General features: G+C 48.8%; 4 protein-coding genes across 4 annotated transcripts; 1 reads left to right on the forward strand and 3 right to left on the reverse strand.

Moving 5' to 3' along the window:
- Positions 1–212: 212 nt before the first annotated feature.
- Positions 213–757, forward strand: ASPWEDRAFT_707438 (uncharacterized protein). Its single transcript, XM_040839144.1, has 3 exons — positions 213–315; positions 380–644; positions 741–757. Exon 2 carries the CDS (start codon positions 405–407, stop codon positions 612–614), a length of 210 nt encoding a protein of 69 aa, XP_040684037.1. The 5' UTR covers positions 213–315; positions 380–404; the 3' UTR covers positions 615–644; positions 741–757.
- Positions 758–1,236: 479 nt separating this feature from the next.
- On the reverse strand, positions 1,237–2,377 carry ASPWEDRAFT_707332 (uncharacterized protein). Its single transcript, XM_040839143.1, has 2 exons — positions 1,997–2,377; positions 1,237–1,844 (listed from the first exon to the last, which is right to left on the reverse strand). The coding sequence occupies exons 1-2, from the start codon at positions 2,141–2,143 to the stop codon at positions 1,479–1,481; spliced, it is 513 nt and encodes a 170-aa protein (XP_040684038.1). The 5' UTR covers positions 2,144–2,377; the 3' UTR covers positions 1,237–1,478.
- Positions 2,378–6,653: 4,276 nt separating this feature from the next.
- Positions 6,654–9,654, reverse strand: ASPWEDRAFT_707291 (putative sister chromatid separation protein (Src1)). Its single transcript, XM_040839142.1, has 3 exons — positions 9,565–9,654; positions 7,682–9,442; positions 6,654–7,546 (listed from the first exon to the last, which is right to left on the reverse strand). Exons 2-3 carry the CDS (start codon positions 9,256–9,258, stop codon positions 6,925–6,927), a joined length of 2,199 nt encoding a protein of 732 aa, XP_040684039.1. The 5' UTR covers positions 9,259–9,442; positions 9,565–9,654; the 3' UTR covers positions 6,654–6,924.
- Positions 9,655–10,163: 509 nt separating this feature from the next.
- Positions 10,164–17,137, reverse strand: acyA (adenylate cyclase acyA; the record flags this gene model as incomplete). Its single annotated transcript, XM_040829018.1, has 4 exons — positions 10,164–10,481; positions 10,541–15,808; positions 15,869–16,610; positions 16,947–17,137. The coding sequence occupies 4 exons, from the start codon at positions 17,135–17,137 to the stop codon at positions 10,164–10,166; spliced, it is 6,519 nt and encodes a 2,172-aa protein (XP_040684040.1).
- Between the last annotated feature and the right edge of the window lie 280 nt (positions 17,138–17,417).

Consider the following 17,417-nt stretch of genomic DNA (forward strand, 5'->3'; position numbering starts at 1 on the left):
TGCACATCGATTAGTCAGCCACATTGCAAGCAGCAGCCACTACAGAACGATTTTACGAAGAACGAAAAGGATACAAAAGATTGAGAAATGGTTCTATAAAAGACTCGAAATTCGAAGATTCCAGAAAAATTAATTTGTGGAGAATAAACAGAAGTGGAAGGTTGGGGATTTCTTCAACAGAATTCCGATCGAGATGCTGCATAAACGCATGGATCTGATCAATATCTTCATAATGACGCTGTATCGCATTCCTCATGCCAAAATTACCGGTGGAAAGGGTTGAATAAGTGAGGAGCCTGGCTCCAAGTCACCATCGTGAGTCACAAATCATATCCAGTGATACGGACATACTCCTTTGTTGAGATAGGTTTGTTGTCAGGCATCCCGCTATTTCCAGCACCCAAATGGCCAATAATCGGGCATTCGGCCGACCGATCTTAATACCATCAGATTTCAGCCTGGTGGTGTCGTGCAGACGGGATCTAGGCCGGCATTGGGCCACATCCTGGATTTCCCATGCCGTTCATATCCTAGCGAGCGGTGTATGTATAACAATCGAAGGCAGTTGGGTAAATTTCTGTCCAGCAAGGAACTTTCTCCCTGCTTTCCTGTGATATGAGAATACCGATTCAGCGATGGTGTTGGTGAGGAAAAGCTTTCCCTGGAAGCAAGGGTGTGTAGATCTTCTGCACCCCGATCATCGTCTTCATGCCCGATTGCTAATAATCAAATATTCTCAGCCAGGGTGATGAACACAACAGACGAGGATGTAGTCTGATGATCTGAGATCGTCTGTTGTACTCTCACTGCATGCCAGGCTTTCTGGCCAGGTTGTTAACCGAAAGCAAGGCAGAGAGACACATCATATGAGCACGGAGAACATCGACCGTGCATTCTGGGCGAATAATATCAAGATTCGATTCGTTGGTATGGGAATGTAAGCGACGATCTGCAAAATCAAGAGAAAAACACCTTTTGTTTCTGTAATTCTGCATTGTGTCACTGTCATCTCTCGTTTCTTGATACCATCTAAATTACCATGAACATCCCCCCATGGCTCAAGATAGAATGGTCAACTGCCATTAGTTCTGGACCGAAGAGATAAGAAGAAAAATAACCAAGAAAATGAAATAAACTTGTTGATATCGCTAGGAAATGTGAGAGATGTTTGTTTCCCTTCCCTCCCTTCGTCCTCCACCCCTTTTTTTGGTCTTTTCTGTCCCTTTCGCTTCATTCAAGATGCACGTCATGTGGTCTCTTTTTCTGCGAGACGGCTAAGCTTTCCCAATAATCATGTTTGACCGTCGATGGATCCTTGCCCTTCCAACAGCCTCACAAGGCGGGAAGATCCTTTCGACATGACCACATTTGAAGGCAAGAAAGGAAGTAAGGTGTATGGGTGAAGATGATTATAACGTCATATTAATTATTCGGTCGCGTGTGTTGTAAATGGAGCACTCGATCGATCCGAAAGGTCGTCATCTGCCGTCTGGGGTCGTACTCGTCGATGCATCGTTATTCGTGAGATCGTTGGCCACGTTACCCGGCTTCTTCCCGGGATCATTATCGTTTGGGAACTGACCCAAACAGTGGGCAATCACAGAGCGAATCTCTTCCTGTGATGCCCCCGACCGGATGGCATTCACAATTATATCCACATCTGAGTGTTTGCCTTGCCGGATTGCCTTGAGCAGTTGCTCGACAAATTCACGGTAATATCTCAACTCCTCCTCGGTACGTTTGACGGAGATCTTGCGGCGTTTGTCGGCACCTTCATCGATAAAGCAATTGCGATTATGTAAAGCGCATTCCGTGCAGGGGGTTCCGGTGATATCAGCACTGCACTGGAAAATAAACAGATGAGCAGATGTTCGCAGGGAGGAGACAAGGAACATGAAATAGAGAGGGAGAAAACTGAGGAGAGGAGACGAGAGGGGAAGTGGGGTAGTAGATAAAACCATCAACACAAGGATTCTCGATAAAGCAATGAAGATACCTTTGTCCGTCGTATTTTACACTGTCCGCAAGCTGCTGACGCTCTTTTCACCTTGGGTTCCTCAGCAGGAGCTGTAGCAGGGCTGCCCGGCGCTGTCCTTGGGGCAATAGGGCGGAAGGGTGGTTTGGATGGCCCTTGATGGGACATGATGTAAACACGCACAAAGGAGACAAACGGAGATAAACGAAGGAAAAGGAGAGGTGAGAAGGGGAAGGGTCAAGGGTAGCCAGAAAGGATTCTGGGCAAGACTTCTAAAAGCATGCTCCTGACAAGGACATACACGTCTCTCAGGCAGACCAAGCTCTATCAAGGGACCATTTGTACGGAGTAGGGTAGGATGTAATATTTTCCTGCGCTAGGCCAGAGGACTTTGTGCCTAGTTCACTAGTTCACAGGGACACGACTGCAGGCAGACTGTCGAATGGAGAGATACTAGTGCGTGTGCAAGTGCGTCGGGGATGGGGGCGGCCTTTGGGAAAAAATTTTGACATTTGCTCGGGGGGGCTTATCCACGGGCCGTCCCCAAGGACGAGGGATCTTGCCGGTTCTCCTCGAGTTTGCAGAAATCCAGGAAAGCGCGTGGCAAGAAAGACCCCCTACTGCCAGCAGGGGAGACTAGAAAGTGTGCCCGACGACTCGAGTGGTCTCCATATGGCGCACTCCGCACAATCTGGGCTGTCTGTAGTTAGTTCTGCGATCGATGCGCCCTTGACCAAGGGTGGCGATTTGCATTTTCGACTCCTGTTCGGCGCTAAAATCATTGATGACAGGCTGGGAAATCATGATTAGTCTGACAGCTCAATGGTGCGAGCTGGTAGATAAAGAACGGCTTTCTGTTGGTCAGTCACCATACTGCAGACAAGTATGGAGCCTTTCTCAAATAATAAAAGCCGATTCTTCCAGATAAAGGAAGTGGTACATCCCACTATGGGTCTAGGAATGCAAACTTTCTTCGTTGGCCTTTTGTTCTTCTTCTTCCCTTGGTTTCTCTCCCAGCCGCTGACATTATTATGACCGTATGATTATTCCGTTATTCTGTGCGTCACGGTTGAATTTCTTTCTTTATTGGAATTATTACTGCACAAGCCAAGCTTCGACCATGGCAGCCCAAGTGCCACCGATACTTAGACTGGATGAGAATTCATCAAGGAGATCAATCTGCACGAATTATGAGGCACCGGATACAGTATCCGTCCGAATTGATAGGCCACGAGAGTCGATGGGCGTCGACGGGACAAAACGAGACTCGGGTATTTGGCCCACTGGGTCAGAGTTAGTCATCCGTAGTCCATGTGCGTGGTATTTATAAGAGAAAAGAAGCATGCGCATGTCTGGGACAAAAGAGGGCGAATTGTGATAACAGCATAACAGCTCAAGAGAGAATCACCACAGGCGGTAGCTCGACCATCATGGAAGATTTCGGAGCCGCTACGGTTTGAGCATGCAAGACATGGCTATCAAAGGATCGGATTGGATCTCATTTGATCTCTCTTGGCTGTTGACTCCTTTGCCCTTGCATTCTTTGTGTCCATTTTCAATCCAGGGTTCTTTGTTTTGATGCCCTCGAGCCTCATGGTTGATGTCCGCGAGAGAATCATGTGACAGTATATATCGTCATGTGACTATTTTCGCCCAATTGAGAATAGCCCACTGAGTGACACTGTAGCCTCAGGCAGAAAAGGAGATATATCGTTGATCGTTGGAGTTTGGATGATCATCGCCGATCAATGATATGTGGCGCGCTGGATTGGCAGGAAAACAAGCGAGAGCTGCCCGCGAAGGTTTATAATGAGGTCATATCATAATATCAATTACCAGTTTTGGTGCGTGAATCTCCATCCTTAGCTCTTCACCTAAGAAAGTCACAACAACACTGGAGCTCGACGTCTGTGGCTGCGAAATGAATGAATCATTTGTTGATACAGGCAAGGACTAATCTCGAACAAGAAAAATATACGCAGCGTACTTTGTCTACCTACCTTAGTACGTACCTTTCGCAGGTGGGGGGTTCCACTAGCGGAGGGGTAGAGTTGGTGTTTCAGGCGTGGCTTACACCCACGATGATGTCTGATGGACGAGCGTCTGGTGTGGCAATAAGAAAAAAGCAATGAATGAAGGATTTGGAAAAGAAAGAAAAGCCATGAGGTGTTAGTCGATCACTTAAGCGTGAGTAAGAATGCTTGGGAAAAGAAACCCTCCGACTGGTCGAAGTCCTATCTAACAGCGTGCTATATATGTATGGCTCCAGGTCTACCTATACGTGAAGAAGCAGAATGATATCTAGTTAAAGATTACCCACGTGACACTGGTTGTGGCTTCCTCTCCCCTCCCCTCTTTCCACCAACAACGACGCAACCGTCACGAAGAGATACAAGATTGATGGTGTTCATTCTACTCAGCTTCGAATCTTTAAACCAGAAAATTGCCATCCTACGACAGGTATGGCACACATTTATTGGGTATCTCCACCGCTAATATCTATCAAGAACCAGGCGTTGTCAGTTTTGACTTCGAGACGACGAGCAAAAGAAGCAGGCCATATTTACTCTTGCGTATGGCCATCGATGGAACAAGGGCAGGACCGCGATACACCAGATATGATCCAAAGAATTATATTTTGGTTGCTATACAGCCCCTGAAATGAAACCCTAGAGTGGGAAACTTTTTGTCTCTGTATGAAATTACAGTGCTAACAGCAATCGCCTCAATTTAAGGCCAGACGACGTACTACACCTTTGTTCGGCTTTTGTCGACCTAGATCGAGGGACAAATAGATTTCGATTCATCCATCTGTTAGTGAATTCTAATCTGTTTGTGAATTGCTCCAGGCATACCAGATTATATGGCCGATAAAGGCCATGCGTTCATCGCAGCGGCGTCCATCTCACTTCTCAATCAAGCCAGTACGATCGAGTTTGACGAAAAAAGGGCTTTCTCAACAAATGAGCAGTACGGGCTTCGTCATTATGCAGAAGAGTTTTGGCCAGGACATTTGCAAATGTCTGGCTGTCTTCGATGGTAACAGCAACTGGCAGGATTATCCAATGCTTTCTGGTCGCAGAACGCCGTCGACTTTCGGAAAATGGGTAGTCAAGCTTGGTGAGCTTAAAGGGACTGATCGCTATGTGAAAAGAATCATTTTATATGGTTTGAACTAATTATTATTGACACTCACCCGGCGCCCTTTTTCTTGGTATGTCAGTATGACATTCGCGAAGTTGTCGAAGCAATGTTGGACAACGGCTTCGACATCAACCAACCAACATCCTACGAGCTAACTGGTTTGTCATTCGCGTGCCATGTAAACCAACTGAATCTTGCCTCCTAACTTATATCCTGTGGGGCCAAGATCACATTCGACCTCCATCGTGAGTCTTGCATTTCTTCACTTGTACCGGCCATTGAGTTGGCCTATTCGGGAAAGCCAGACACGCTACATTTTCTCTTACAGGACGGTGTACATGTTAGCCAACCTGTTCTCGAATCCATTCTCGGTGAAAGAGGCACATTCACACCGGAGTTCTCAAAATCGCTTTGTCGTATAAAAAGAGCAACAAACAATTGCAATGTCACTACTACACGTGCCGTCCATTGACTACATGCCAGTGCTTAGGCAGCGCATATTAAGGATCGGACGATAGCATGGCACACGTCTTGGGTAATTTTCAAAGCTTGAAAGAGAGTACAGATATCTTTCTATTCATTCTATAAGCGATTCCCTTAATCATAATAGCGGATGACGTCTTGTTCACTACAGTTGAAAATCAGACCAATTACATCAAAAACACCCAGTTCCTACTACAGAACCCCTATACTATGGGTAATGGTGGCAATCACAACCAGTGGAGAATCAACTTGGAACATGCTATACAGTATACAGGAGTTAAGCGTGTTAGCAAAGAGATTACTAGATCACCCACTTTCCTTTAAGTGATGAAATATCGCCACCTTATGTGGAAGGTCTGGTGGGGCATATTCTCGTGTTACTTGTTTGAACTCCCCATCTACTACTATACGTATGGCTCCACGTGGTCAGGAAATGGGTCTGCGATGCAAGGTCACATAGGATACTACCCCCAAAGAAGTGATTCATCATACCAAGATAGTGAAGCACTTACTCTGCACAGCTGTGCGCGATGGGTCTGCATAACGAAGCAACAACTGTCAAGTCCATGTCAACTAACTAATACTTTCAGGCTAGGGCAGAGGCTAATAGTCCACACAGTCGAGAATACGAACTGCATGGACTATTAGTATTATGTAGGTGGATTATGATTTGACGAAGATTGGGCCATAAAAACCCACATTTTGACGCAGGACGGAAGTATGTGTGTGTGTGTGTTTTTTGTGTGTGTGTATCAGGTTCCTTCTCGCATCTTTCAGCCATTCGGCCGATTGGCGGCAGGTCCCTAATGAGTGGCAGGGATTGGCCACTTATCTAGATACATTTTGTTTCCAGACATATCCCGTGACTGCGGTTAAAGGCCTAACTCCTCTCCCTTTAGTTTATATACAGATGTAAAGGTAATTCCTACCATATGTAGATTGCTCCCCTGATTATACAAAGACACTTATTACAGGATGCGAGCTGGTTTAAGTAATATACAGTATCCTCCTAAAGGTGATCGCCGAGGAAGTGCTTACCACTACCAGTACGGAAGTATGTACTTAAATGAGCAAGAAATACCTCAACAATCCAACGCCATCGCGCCCTGGACAATAAACAAACTCTCTTCCCAAGCAATTGATCATAATCCGTTGGTATGGCAAAAAGGCAGCAATGAAGGAAGCAAGACAAGGTATCTACAAAACGGCGGGCTGTGGTAATATGGATGCCACAACAATGTATCAATAAACACGAAAAAAAAAAAAATATATAACCTCAGAATAACAAAAACGAGACAAGCTGCTGGTGGGCTCTGCCCATCTCAGTAAATCGGCCTTCCCTCATCCCAATTGCGTGATTCTCTCGGGCTTCTCCCAGTGGATCGATCGCCGTTCTCTTGGTCGGGCTCACGGCAGTCACTCGACGAGGCCGACAACTGCACTTTGCTGCTGTCCCTTGGTCGTGCGCTTTCTTCGACGTCCCCACCTACGCTGCCGATCCCACCGATCCATTCCCACACGCGGGCAACATCGCCGCCACGGCCCTCTCTAACCGCAGCTCGAATGTTGGCATTGCCTTCGACGACTGTGCGTACACGCCGCCAGAGCTCTTCGCGCCGATTCCCCCGTAGTTCAGAACGAAGAACATCGTCTCGCAATTGCCCCACGGGAACGTACGGCTCGCGAGCTTTGCCACGAGCATGCAGGGCGGCTTGTGTCGCCAAGCGGTCCAATGTGGTTGCCACCAGTTCGGGGACCCTTGCCATATCAGAGCGGCGGGCTCGCACCCGCGAACGAACATAGACTACGAGAGAGACACAGGCGATCAAAATTGAAATAGGGAGTCGATACGCGAGGAGAGATAGTCGGATGTGACGGCGGAAGGCGCAGGTGAGGGGGAGCCGCGTGATAGATGTGGAAGTGAGGATGAGCTCAGAGGTTGTTCTGTAATTGTGTGGCCGTTTCTGTTAGTTCCGGGTATACAGACACGTCAGAACTAGGATCCTCGGTTGTGCAGCAGATACCTGCCAGGCCAGCGCGTGGGGCAAAAAGGAAGGAAAGAAACAGGACGGTGCTTACGGTTTGGTTTTGCTCACAATCTCATCTTTTCCAACGATTTCACCCAAAGCCCCCGTCCACAACTCGTCGAATTCAGCATCGCTCATTCCTTTCCGCCGTTTGTTCCCAACCTCTTGTTTGAGCTCTGGCTCACTCATGTCTGGGGAGTTTTCATCTTTGCCATCGTGTGTCAGTTCGCCACATTCCCACTTGGCCCTTCGATCACGGAGCTCTTCCACGGCCTTGTCAGTAACAGCTTTGACACGGCGAGCCTTTTCGCTGTCGGGCTCACAAGTGGGGGCCAATGGGACCACACCCCCCAGTGATAGTGGATGCTGTTTCAGAATGAAGTCATGCTCACAGCGTGCCTCGAAGTTGGGGTAGCAGAAGGCGTGCGGGGGGCACGGGTCACAGACAGGCTCCAGGATATTGGCCCACTCAGGCACCTTGGTATCGACCAACGACCAGGTAGGTTTCCCAATCCCACAGAATCCGATTTCAATCTTCTCCTTGCGCCACCATGCAGCAAAGCTACCCAGTAATGATACGACGACCACATAGAGAATTGCTTTGCTCGCTGCCCCCTGCTTTTGCGGTTGTCGACGGCTAGGGGTGGGGGGGTACATCAAATCGGCCTGCTCTCTTTCCAAGGCAAGTTGTTCATCCGGTGTGAATTCTTCGCCGGCACTAGCTTCGCTTTCGTAGTCGTCTTCATAATCTTGGAGTTCCTCTTCGGCGTATTCCGGCTTAGCAGCTGAGAACCCGAATGAAGATGTCCTGGGCGTACTTTGATATTCGCGTTTGATGCTGGCGGGGGTCTCCGACTTCCGAGATCGCAATCCTTCCTTGAAGGCAGGGCTTTCAGTCGGCAGACGAGAACTGCTTTTCCGTTTTCCACTGAGACTCGTCCTCTGCTGATCCCAAGGTGCAGGGGAGCTTCCGCTTTGGAAAGGATTGTCATATGTGAAAACCGCATCGTCCTTTGGCTCTACCTTCACAGCTGGGGCGGGCGGCTCAGGTTCCGTGGATGGAGTCATCATCTCACTCCTCCGAAGTTTTCTAGCTGTCGATCTCCTGGGTGCCATGGTGTCGGGCATAACTGGAGTTGCGGGGTCCTCTTCCGGAATGTCAGCTGCGCGAGGAATTTTCCTCTCAGACCTCGGGGCGGTTCTTCTTGAGGCAGTTGACGGCGTCGCTGGGGCATTTCCTTCCTCCGTATCCACTGTTGATCCTCTAGTACTCCGCTTGGGGCGACCTCTTCGTCCGCCAGTAGTCGTTGATACTGTCGAGGGAGTGGGTGGTGGAGGCATTGACTCCCGCTCTCCATATTCCCGTTGGTCGTCATAATCACTAGCGACCGAAGTCGCACGACTTCCCATGTCCGTGATTCCTGCGCTAGTTCTCTTTACTCGCTCCCGTTCGCGCAGTAGCTTCCTGGCTTGGGGCAAGACTTCCTCCTCCAGGATCCGGACAAGTTGTGCTTTCTTCGCGGAGGCCGGGTAGGGAACATCGTGACTGACAAGGATGGAGCGAAGGCGTGGAACGGTGAGGGAATTCAAGTCGAAATCGGGGGACAGATAATCCAGTGAGTCCGCCATGGTGTAATGAGGTACTGGTTCGTAACCAGGAACGAGCACCGTAAACGTAAATAATCAACCAGAATGACAACAATGTTGTTAAGAAGTGTTGCCAAAGTAAAGAAAAAACCACGTTCGCAGACACCACTTCTCAATGAATGGAGGATCTGCACCGGAGATATTTCTTGTCGAGCAAGGGTAAGATCTAGAAATTTTTGAAGACGTTATTTTCCATTCGTCAATAATAATGGGGTGAAGAAGAACACGTCCGTCGAAACGACTGGTATCCAGGGCAACAGAGCGGGACCCGGGGCAGAAGAAACCAACCTGGTGGTGTAGGATAATTAGCGTTAAATAACGGCTCATCGATGCTATTTTTTCCTCTCTCGACGTTGAATATACAGTTTTGCCTGTAATTCTTGCCCGTTGAGATGGCCAGGGTGAAGAGAGAGATAAGTCAGGATGATGAGACGCGCAGGAAGAAAGAATGGGCGATGACGATTTTCGAACCGCTAACCCAATCGGAACAACAAACAAAGAGTACTACACGTGACCTGCTGAGCCACATCACACCGCCACACTTTATAGAGTGAAGATAAAAATCTACTCTGGTATCAATGTGGAATATATTTTTATGAGCACTCAAAACCCATCAGTTAAATAACATCTCCAAAATAACTAACGCGGCCAATATGGGCATGCAAAATAATCAACACAAAACAAACCAATATCACCGTGGCTCCTATCCATGCTTCATAGAGTTGCGAACACTCCACCATCCCATGAGACGCCGCTCAGTTGCAAGAGGCCAAAAAGAAACGAAAACAGATAGAAAAAACCAAAAAATAAAAAATAAAAAATAAAAAAATAAAAACACTCAAAGGAAGAATTAACGAGATTATATCCACAGTATGCCAGTAGAATGTTCAAGGATGAAGTTCGCTGGTATGAGTATCATATGAATGAGAAGATTCAGAAGGGGCAGCGAGGTTTAGGAAGGATGAAGATGTGAAACTGGAGTTACTCTCGGCGCCGTCCCGAGGGTCTGCGGCTACTAAGCTGCCTGGTGTGCCAGTGATGCCAGCAGCACTGACAGCCATTTGCTCTTTGAGGGCCTTGTATTCAGCGAGTTGTGTCTGCAACTGTTGCATCACTTCGCTCATAGGCACGGCATGGTCGCTGAGCTTGTCGCCTGGCTTGAACGGCCGCATCATATACCGTACCGCGATTGTGTTGATTGATAACTGTAATACGTTAGAAATCATGCATAAAATGAGAACAATAAGAAGAGAATGCTACGAACCTCAATGCGTGTCACCTGTTGCTCCACCAAGGTGACAACAGTAGCATCAGCAAGTTCGCCCCCATGATTCTTTACAACATTAAACAGGGCCACATTGGGCTCCTTAAGTCGAGCTTCACCCGGATACTGCAGCGCAGCACAGATCCGTTCGAGGCGGAGAGAAATCTCCCACAGCCGCCAGATAAGGTCAGTCTGAATCTCTAGCTGGGAATGCTTGCTGATTGTAGTCGGTGCGTTTTCGCTCGCTGCCTGTTCCAACGAGGCCAGTCGCCCAGAAAGAGAGTGAGGGTATATCAAGTAAAGTGGCTCCGGGTTCTCCAGGCCTTTCAGTTTTCGCTCGCCCTGGTCCTTGATCACAAACCCTTGACTGTTAAGCTGCTGTAGCTCGCGACGGATGTTGTATCCAAGATTTCCCATTGCATAGCTCTCATCTGAGCCGGTGGACGCCGCTCGTTCGCTGTCAGCAAATACTTCGAGATTGCGCTGGATGTCGCTCATGAAGTCAGAAGACACAAAGATTTGCCCTCCATCGGCAACGGCTGAGATACGTGATGCGCGGTTGACCATGGGTCCAAAGTAGTCCATGCGGTTGGTGACCGGATCCTTTTCACAAACTGGCTCGCCCCAATGTACACCCATCCGGACAGACAATCCACGGAATATAATGTTGTTTTCCATGTCATACTGCACCTGACACTGGGGTTGCTCGAGAACTTCAGTAGGCCATTCAGCCTCCAGCAGCTGGGTTTGACAATTGAAACACCAAAGCAAAGCAGCAGTCGTGGTCGAAAATGCAACCATGAAAGCATCACCTTCAGTCTTGACCTCATAGCCACCAATTATTCCAAGCTGACGTCGGAGAATATCGTTGTGGATCTGAATAGCTGAGCGCATCGCCTCCGGACAAGTCTCCCACAAACTTGTGGACTTCTTGATGTCGGTGAAAATAATAGCCAATTCGCCAACGGGGGCATCCACATAATCAAAGCGGGCAAGTCTCGAATCACCAGGCATATCGCGTGGCTTCTTAGTACGCTTCGTGCTGGGAATGATCTGTTCTTCAGGGAAAGCGGATGGACCCATTGAAAGGGTCGTGCCTCTGAACTTGAACTTCTCTCGCTTTTTCAAATCGGTGACTCCGAGAATCATGACCATGAGTTTGTTATTGGCGCCATAAGATATAGCCAAGTCTCGGATCTTTTGGGCAGCCACCATTGGATCTCTTCTTTCCGCTCTGGTAACGTCGACGGCCAGATCTGGTGTCACATAATCCCACAACTCCTTCGATGCTAAGATGATCATCTCATCCTGCTCCGTCAAAGTGACGTGCATGGTGTGTGGGGCTGCAATGACCGCGGGCATGAGTTGGAAGTGGCCAAACGCTCTGGACACAGGAAGCAGATCATTGAGTCTTCCATGGCGGGAGACAAATCCACCAGCCGCGCGAATCCTGGCTCTTTCATCAGGCTCGGCGGGTTCATGGTTCCGTGTCAATTCCCTTAGCGAGCCATCTGACTTCACAAGAATTGCTTGGGCATTTCCAATATTAGCGACATACAAGTCCATGTTGTTGAGATACAAAACAGTGGCAACACCGCCAGACCGAATATCGTCCTGGTTGAGTAGCTTCGTGGCTGGTGAGCCTCGACGATATTGGCGGATCTCCTTATCATCGATGGACTTGAATGCGGCCGCAGCCATGTTTTTGTTCAACGCTAGGAATGTCCGTCTCAGTGCATCCAACGGTGTTTCATTTTGTTCCGCTCGTAACTTTCGCAACTCGCCTGAGAATGTTGACGTGAAGTTCTCATGTAAGAACTTTGCAATCCTCGAGCCACCGGTTGACTGGGTTTGCCCGTCGAACATGCCCATCAAGGTTTCCACGTTGTCCGGCTTGAGACGTGGTATAATCATATCAATAATGGAAAGATGTTCACTTTTACCAAGCGAATCAGCCATTCCGTAAGCGAGCTGTCCAGCCAGTGAGGCGGATGTTCTGACACGGCGATCTTCATTCTCCTCGGGAATAGTAGGGGTGGTGAGCGTGACATCCATTAACCCTAAGACACGCAAATGAGTGAGAGAATTGAAATCGGTGAGGTCGGTTCCATTCGCTGCTACTTGTCCCAACGCAGCGGTATTTGGCTTGATCTCCAGGCGTTTGTTTCCGGAGAAATTTAGGTACTTGAGGTTTCGGTTCCAATTCCAGTTCCAGTCGTAAGGCCAATTAGAAACGTTATATTTCAATGCATTGCTCCCGACATCCAGAATGGCAAGTTTGCTGACTTTGCAAAGCTCAGCGGGCAATACCTGGAACCGGTTGGCGTTGATATGAAGAACTTTAAGGTTGCTGCCTTCCTCAAGATCATCGGATGGAAGCGAGGTCAACTCGTTTCCTGAAAGATACAGTTCTGAAAGAAACGGCCAGCGTTTGAGTAATCCTTGAGGCAGCTCTGCCAAATCATTATAAGAAAGGTTGACAACACGCAATTCTGGGATCAACGACAACTCGCGGAAAATGTCATCTTCCAGTCGATTATCTGCTAGGTGTAAATTCCTGAGCGACCCGCCGAAGGTTGTAGCCACATGTTGTGAGAAGTTCGAGTCTTTTCGCGAGGACGGACTTCCCTCTGCAGCTCTTGACGTTGCCGACACCTTTCGTCCCCCTTGGCCTAAAGATGATGCAACAGAAGGCTTCCGGTATGTGCCACCGCTCGGTGAGCTGCCGGTACTGAGAACACCACCGGACGTCTGGCTGGGGCGACGCACTTCCTGGTCTTCGAGAGGTCCCAATTCCTCCAAGGTTGGTGTTGCTGAACCTCCTGGAGTTGCCATAGGAGTGGCGCCGCATTCGCTAGGGGGGTGCGGAGGAGGACATCCATGTTTTGGAAAACTGTTGAGCACGTTTGATGATACATTCAAAGTCTCCAGCTTAACACAGTACCAAATCTCAGGGGGTAGTCGGTCAAGGTTACACTCTCTTAGGTTGAGGTATCTAAGTTCCGTCAGACATCCGAGCGTCGCTGGCAGAGAAGCAAGTGGATTTTTGATTATGCTCAAATGTTCCAGTTTGCGAAGCTTGCCAATGTGTGGTGACATCGATACGAAATGATTCTTGTCGAGAACGAGTTTGGTCAAATTAGGCACGTTTTCAAAAAGCGTGTCCCGGAACTGAACAAGCTTTGCGGATGCAATGTTGATAGATGTGAGCGTTGGTATCGGAGCATCGATGTCGAATTGGGTGACAGGACAATGGTCAAGAAGCAAGGTTCGCAGTTTTGGGAAAGATCCCATAAACTTTGAGACTGCATTGTGGCCGATCAGCAACTGCTCGAGACGTGGAAGCTGTGACAGATTGTCTATGTTGACGATCGCGTTGAATCGTGCATCAATCTCTTTTAGATTCACTAGACTTAAGAAAGTCTCGCCAAGAGGTCCTCTGATGTCGTTGTTCGTCATCCAAATCCGCTCAAGAGTACTCAGTTTCCCGATGTTCGGGAGCTCTGAAATACTGTTGAAACTGATATCAAGATCGACCAAGCTCTTCAAGTTGCAGAGGAATTCGGGGAACCTCTGGAAGCTGTTTGACGAGATGTTCAGGCTCCTCAGATATGGGAAGTTTCCGAAATAGCTGGGCAATTCCGTTAGTTGATTGTTGGCCATTTTGATGCTGACAAGACCATGAAGTCTGTCGAGATTAACATGATCCAATTGCCCCAATCGGTTGTTTGACACATCCAGATAAGTCAACCGACTTGCCAGACTGAAGCTAGAAGGCAGGAATGAAGCTTCGTTGCCCAAAAACTTGATTTCTCGCAGATTGATGCAGCTTTGGATGAAATCTTTTGGTACATCGAGGGACAGATTTCTCGATAGATTCAGCGATATGATTTCGGATGCCTTTTTGTAAAGGGTAATCGGGATCGTAACCAGACTTCGACCTTGGAGGTCGACATGACTGAATTTTTGCATCTTGTTGAAGCCAGGATCGCCCTCAAGACTACTATAACCACTGAGCTTAGTGGGAAGGAATATAAAACGACAGATGTAGCTGTGGTCCTCCCGACCAATGTCTTCTATCTTGTCTTTCGGGGTATAGCCAACTTGTTCAAGCAATCCCTTCTGCATCAGGATTGGACGTTCCGTATGATCAAGTTGCCTAGAAAGGTCGTTTTTCCGCATAACTATCTCATAGTTGTTGAGATGGTCTTGAAGGAAGGATTTTCGGCCAAGCATGAGAAGAATGTCAGCAACGGTAGCATTCAACCCAGCAGAAAGTGTGGCGAAGGTCGAATCAATTCGGAATATTCGGATGAAATACGATGTCCCATCGCTTTCTGATGCAGTGCGAGCGGCTTCGTCCGCAATTTGGGGGAGTCGTGTGGAAAGATCTTCCCCATGCTTTTTGACCTGCCAACTTTCTGGAGCATCCCAGTGACCGGCAGGCAGGCTTTCCCTGGGGTCCTCATGGTGTAAGGTAGCACCATCGAGAGCTTTACTTTTGTCACTCGGTGATGAGGGGCGTGGCTGGCTAACGATACCGTCCATTTGAGTAAGGTCGGTGTCAAGCCTCCATACGCCTGGTTCTTCCGAGGCTTTCTCAGGGACGCCTTCATGGCCGCGACGGCCACGAAGTCTCGTAGGAGCAAGAGCCAAGACCTTTCCGTCCCTCCTGCGGTCATGCTCTCCCGGTTCTACGTTCTTCAAAGGAGTGCCGCTTTCAAGACTGCCCTGCCTTGCTCGTCTAGCGGGAGACGCTTCTCGTCGTCCTAATTTTGAAGAGGGCTTCGCCGGATCCTGTGTGGATTTTGAAACTCCAGGCAGGTGCTTCAGAGGGCCGTGAGGTTTGCGACGGAGTTTATCCAGAATAGAGCGCTTGTTTGGTTGTGCGCCTGGGGAATTTTGACCTTGCTCTCGCGAGTAGGCGCTTTGAACACTTGGAGTAGGGCTAGTAGAACGGCCTCCAAGAGTGGTGGAAGAGCTCATTGCAGTAGAGGCCAGACTTCCTTCCCTAAAAGGGCGGAGGCCAACCGAAATATCATCTCGGCCTGTTGCCGGACGGATTGGATACCCAGCCAAATCACCAGCAGCAGACGGTCTTTCTTCTTTGCTTCGGGAATGGCGGTGGGCATTGAATGGTCTTCGATTTGGATCCATTTGTGAGGACGGGCCAGCTTGAGCGTTGGCTGCATTACGAGCAGCCATGCGCTGGTTGTCAGCCGAAGTGGGGGCGTGGCGGACAGGGGCTTCTCCATATTGCGGAATGTCCTAATTCAACAGCAGTTAGTTCGGAATAATCCACGATAAGAAGACCTGTTCGGCACTTACATTGAAACTTTGGTACACCCACGGAGTAATTTCACTGGAGGGAAGAGGTGTTCGCGGCCTCGAAGGGTGTTGAGACGACGGTCCCTCTGACCTTTCTGACACATTTCGCGAGCCATCCGAGTTAGCTCTTTCACGAGCTGTGTATTGATCGATGGAACCTAGCCTCGACATCTGGTTGTGGACACTTTCTGAGTCGGCTTTGGGTTCTCCGTTTGTGTGGTATTCATCCCCAAAAAACCCCTGTAGTCGTTTCCGAAATCTACCACCAGCACTGGATTTTGACCCTTGACTGCTAATCGTGGTAGCGCTAGCAACAGACGGCCTTCGATGATCCCCATTGTAATCCAAGTCCGTAGGTTCGCTTGCATAGGTACGTCCTGTGTTGGGTCGAAATGTCGCAGAGGCTGGTGAGGCTTCGTGTTCGGAAAAGTCATTCAAGAAGGTGCCAGAATTATCGCTGGGCGCCATTTTCGGTGAGGATGACCACGGCGCAATGGATTCTTGTTGAGAGTGGTCGGAGTTGTTGATATTTAAATGCGTCCGCGAGCTGGAATTGGAGGTCGGGGGAGGCCCAGGGTCATCGGTTCCTAATACAGCCAGAGCCTTTCTGTGATTGCCGAAACCTGTATTTTTACGTTGGTCTGTCGGGGAGACATCGGGGGAGTTCCAGGAGAACATGGACGTATAGAATTCGGGAGGTAGTCCTAAGGAAGGCGATGGCTTTCGGCTCTGTGAATCAGATCTAGAAAGAGTTAATTAATGAATCTTCGTGAATCATTCAAAAGCAATTGATGAATAGAAATGACATCATATGGAATGGGAGTCGAGATTCACTTGAGCGATAGTGACCAGAGCGTTGATCAATAGGCTCACCCCAAACACACAATGCATCTAGCTCCCTGCAGCTGGGGGGCTTAAGTATTTTGCGACATGCAGCAATGTCAACCGACCCAGCGCGGGAGCCTAGCAATTTTGCTCAGGGGCCGATTCTGACTGGTCCAATTCGATGCCAAAACCCAAGGAACTCGAGTCGATGTATATTATGCCAAACAAAATGAAGAAACGACGCGGTACTTACCGTTCCATATTTGAGGAGCTTGGGAGCGGGGAAGGACCGCGGCCATTACTCGTAGTTTGATTCTGGCTTGGTCGGGAGCTCTCGTTGTCCATCACAGTGTCTTCCGATAGCCAGCTATTATTCCCCGAGCTCTCTGAGCCATGCCTTCCCTCGGGCTCCCGCGGCGGTTGTTCGCGCCCCCGCAACGCCATGCTTCGAGGCTTTGTTTCCGGGTACCTCCGCAGCAAACAACAAGGTCGCAGTGGGCTGTCACAGCAGTCGCGAGCGCGCAGCGTTCACCATCAATGGGCCGGGGTAGATATCGAGAAAAACTGGCAGGTTTTAAGAGGAAGCTGTCGCTTGATGAGGACGGGACGATCAAACAGGAGGTCGATCCGGATGGATAGGGAGCTCTTTCAACGACACACAACGTGAAACTAACAAGTGGCAGGTAGGGTGGATATCACTATGAAAAGGAGATTATATAAAAAG

This window comes from Aspergillus wentii (genome assembly GCF_001890725.1).
Source record: "Aspergillus wentii DTO 134E9 unplaced genomic scaffold ASPWEscaffold_9, whole genome shotgun sequence".
NCBI classification, from domain to species: Eukaryota; Fungi; Ascomycota; class Eurotiomycetes; order Eurotiales; family Aspergillaceae; genus Aspergillus; species Aspergillus wentii.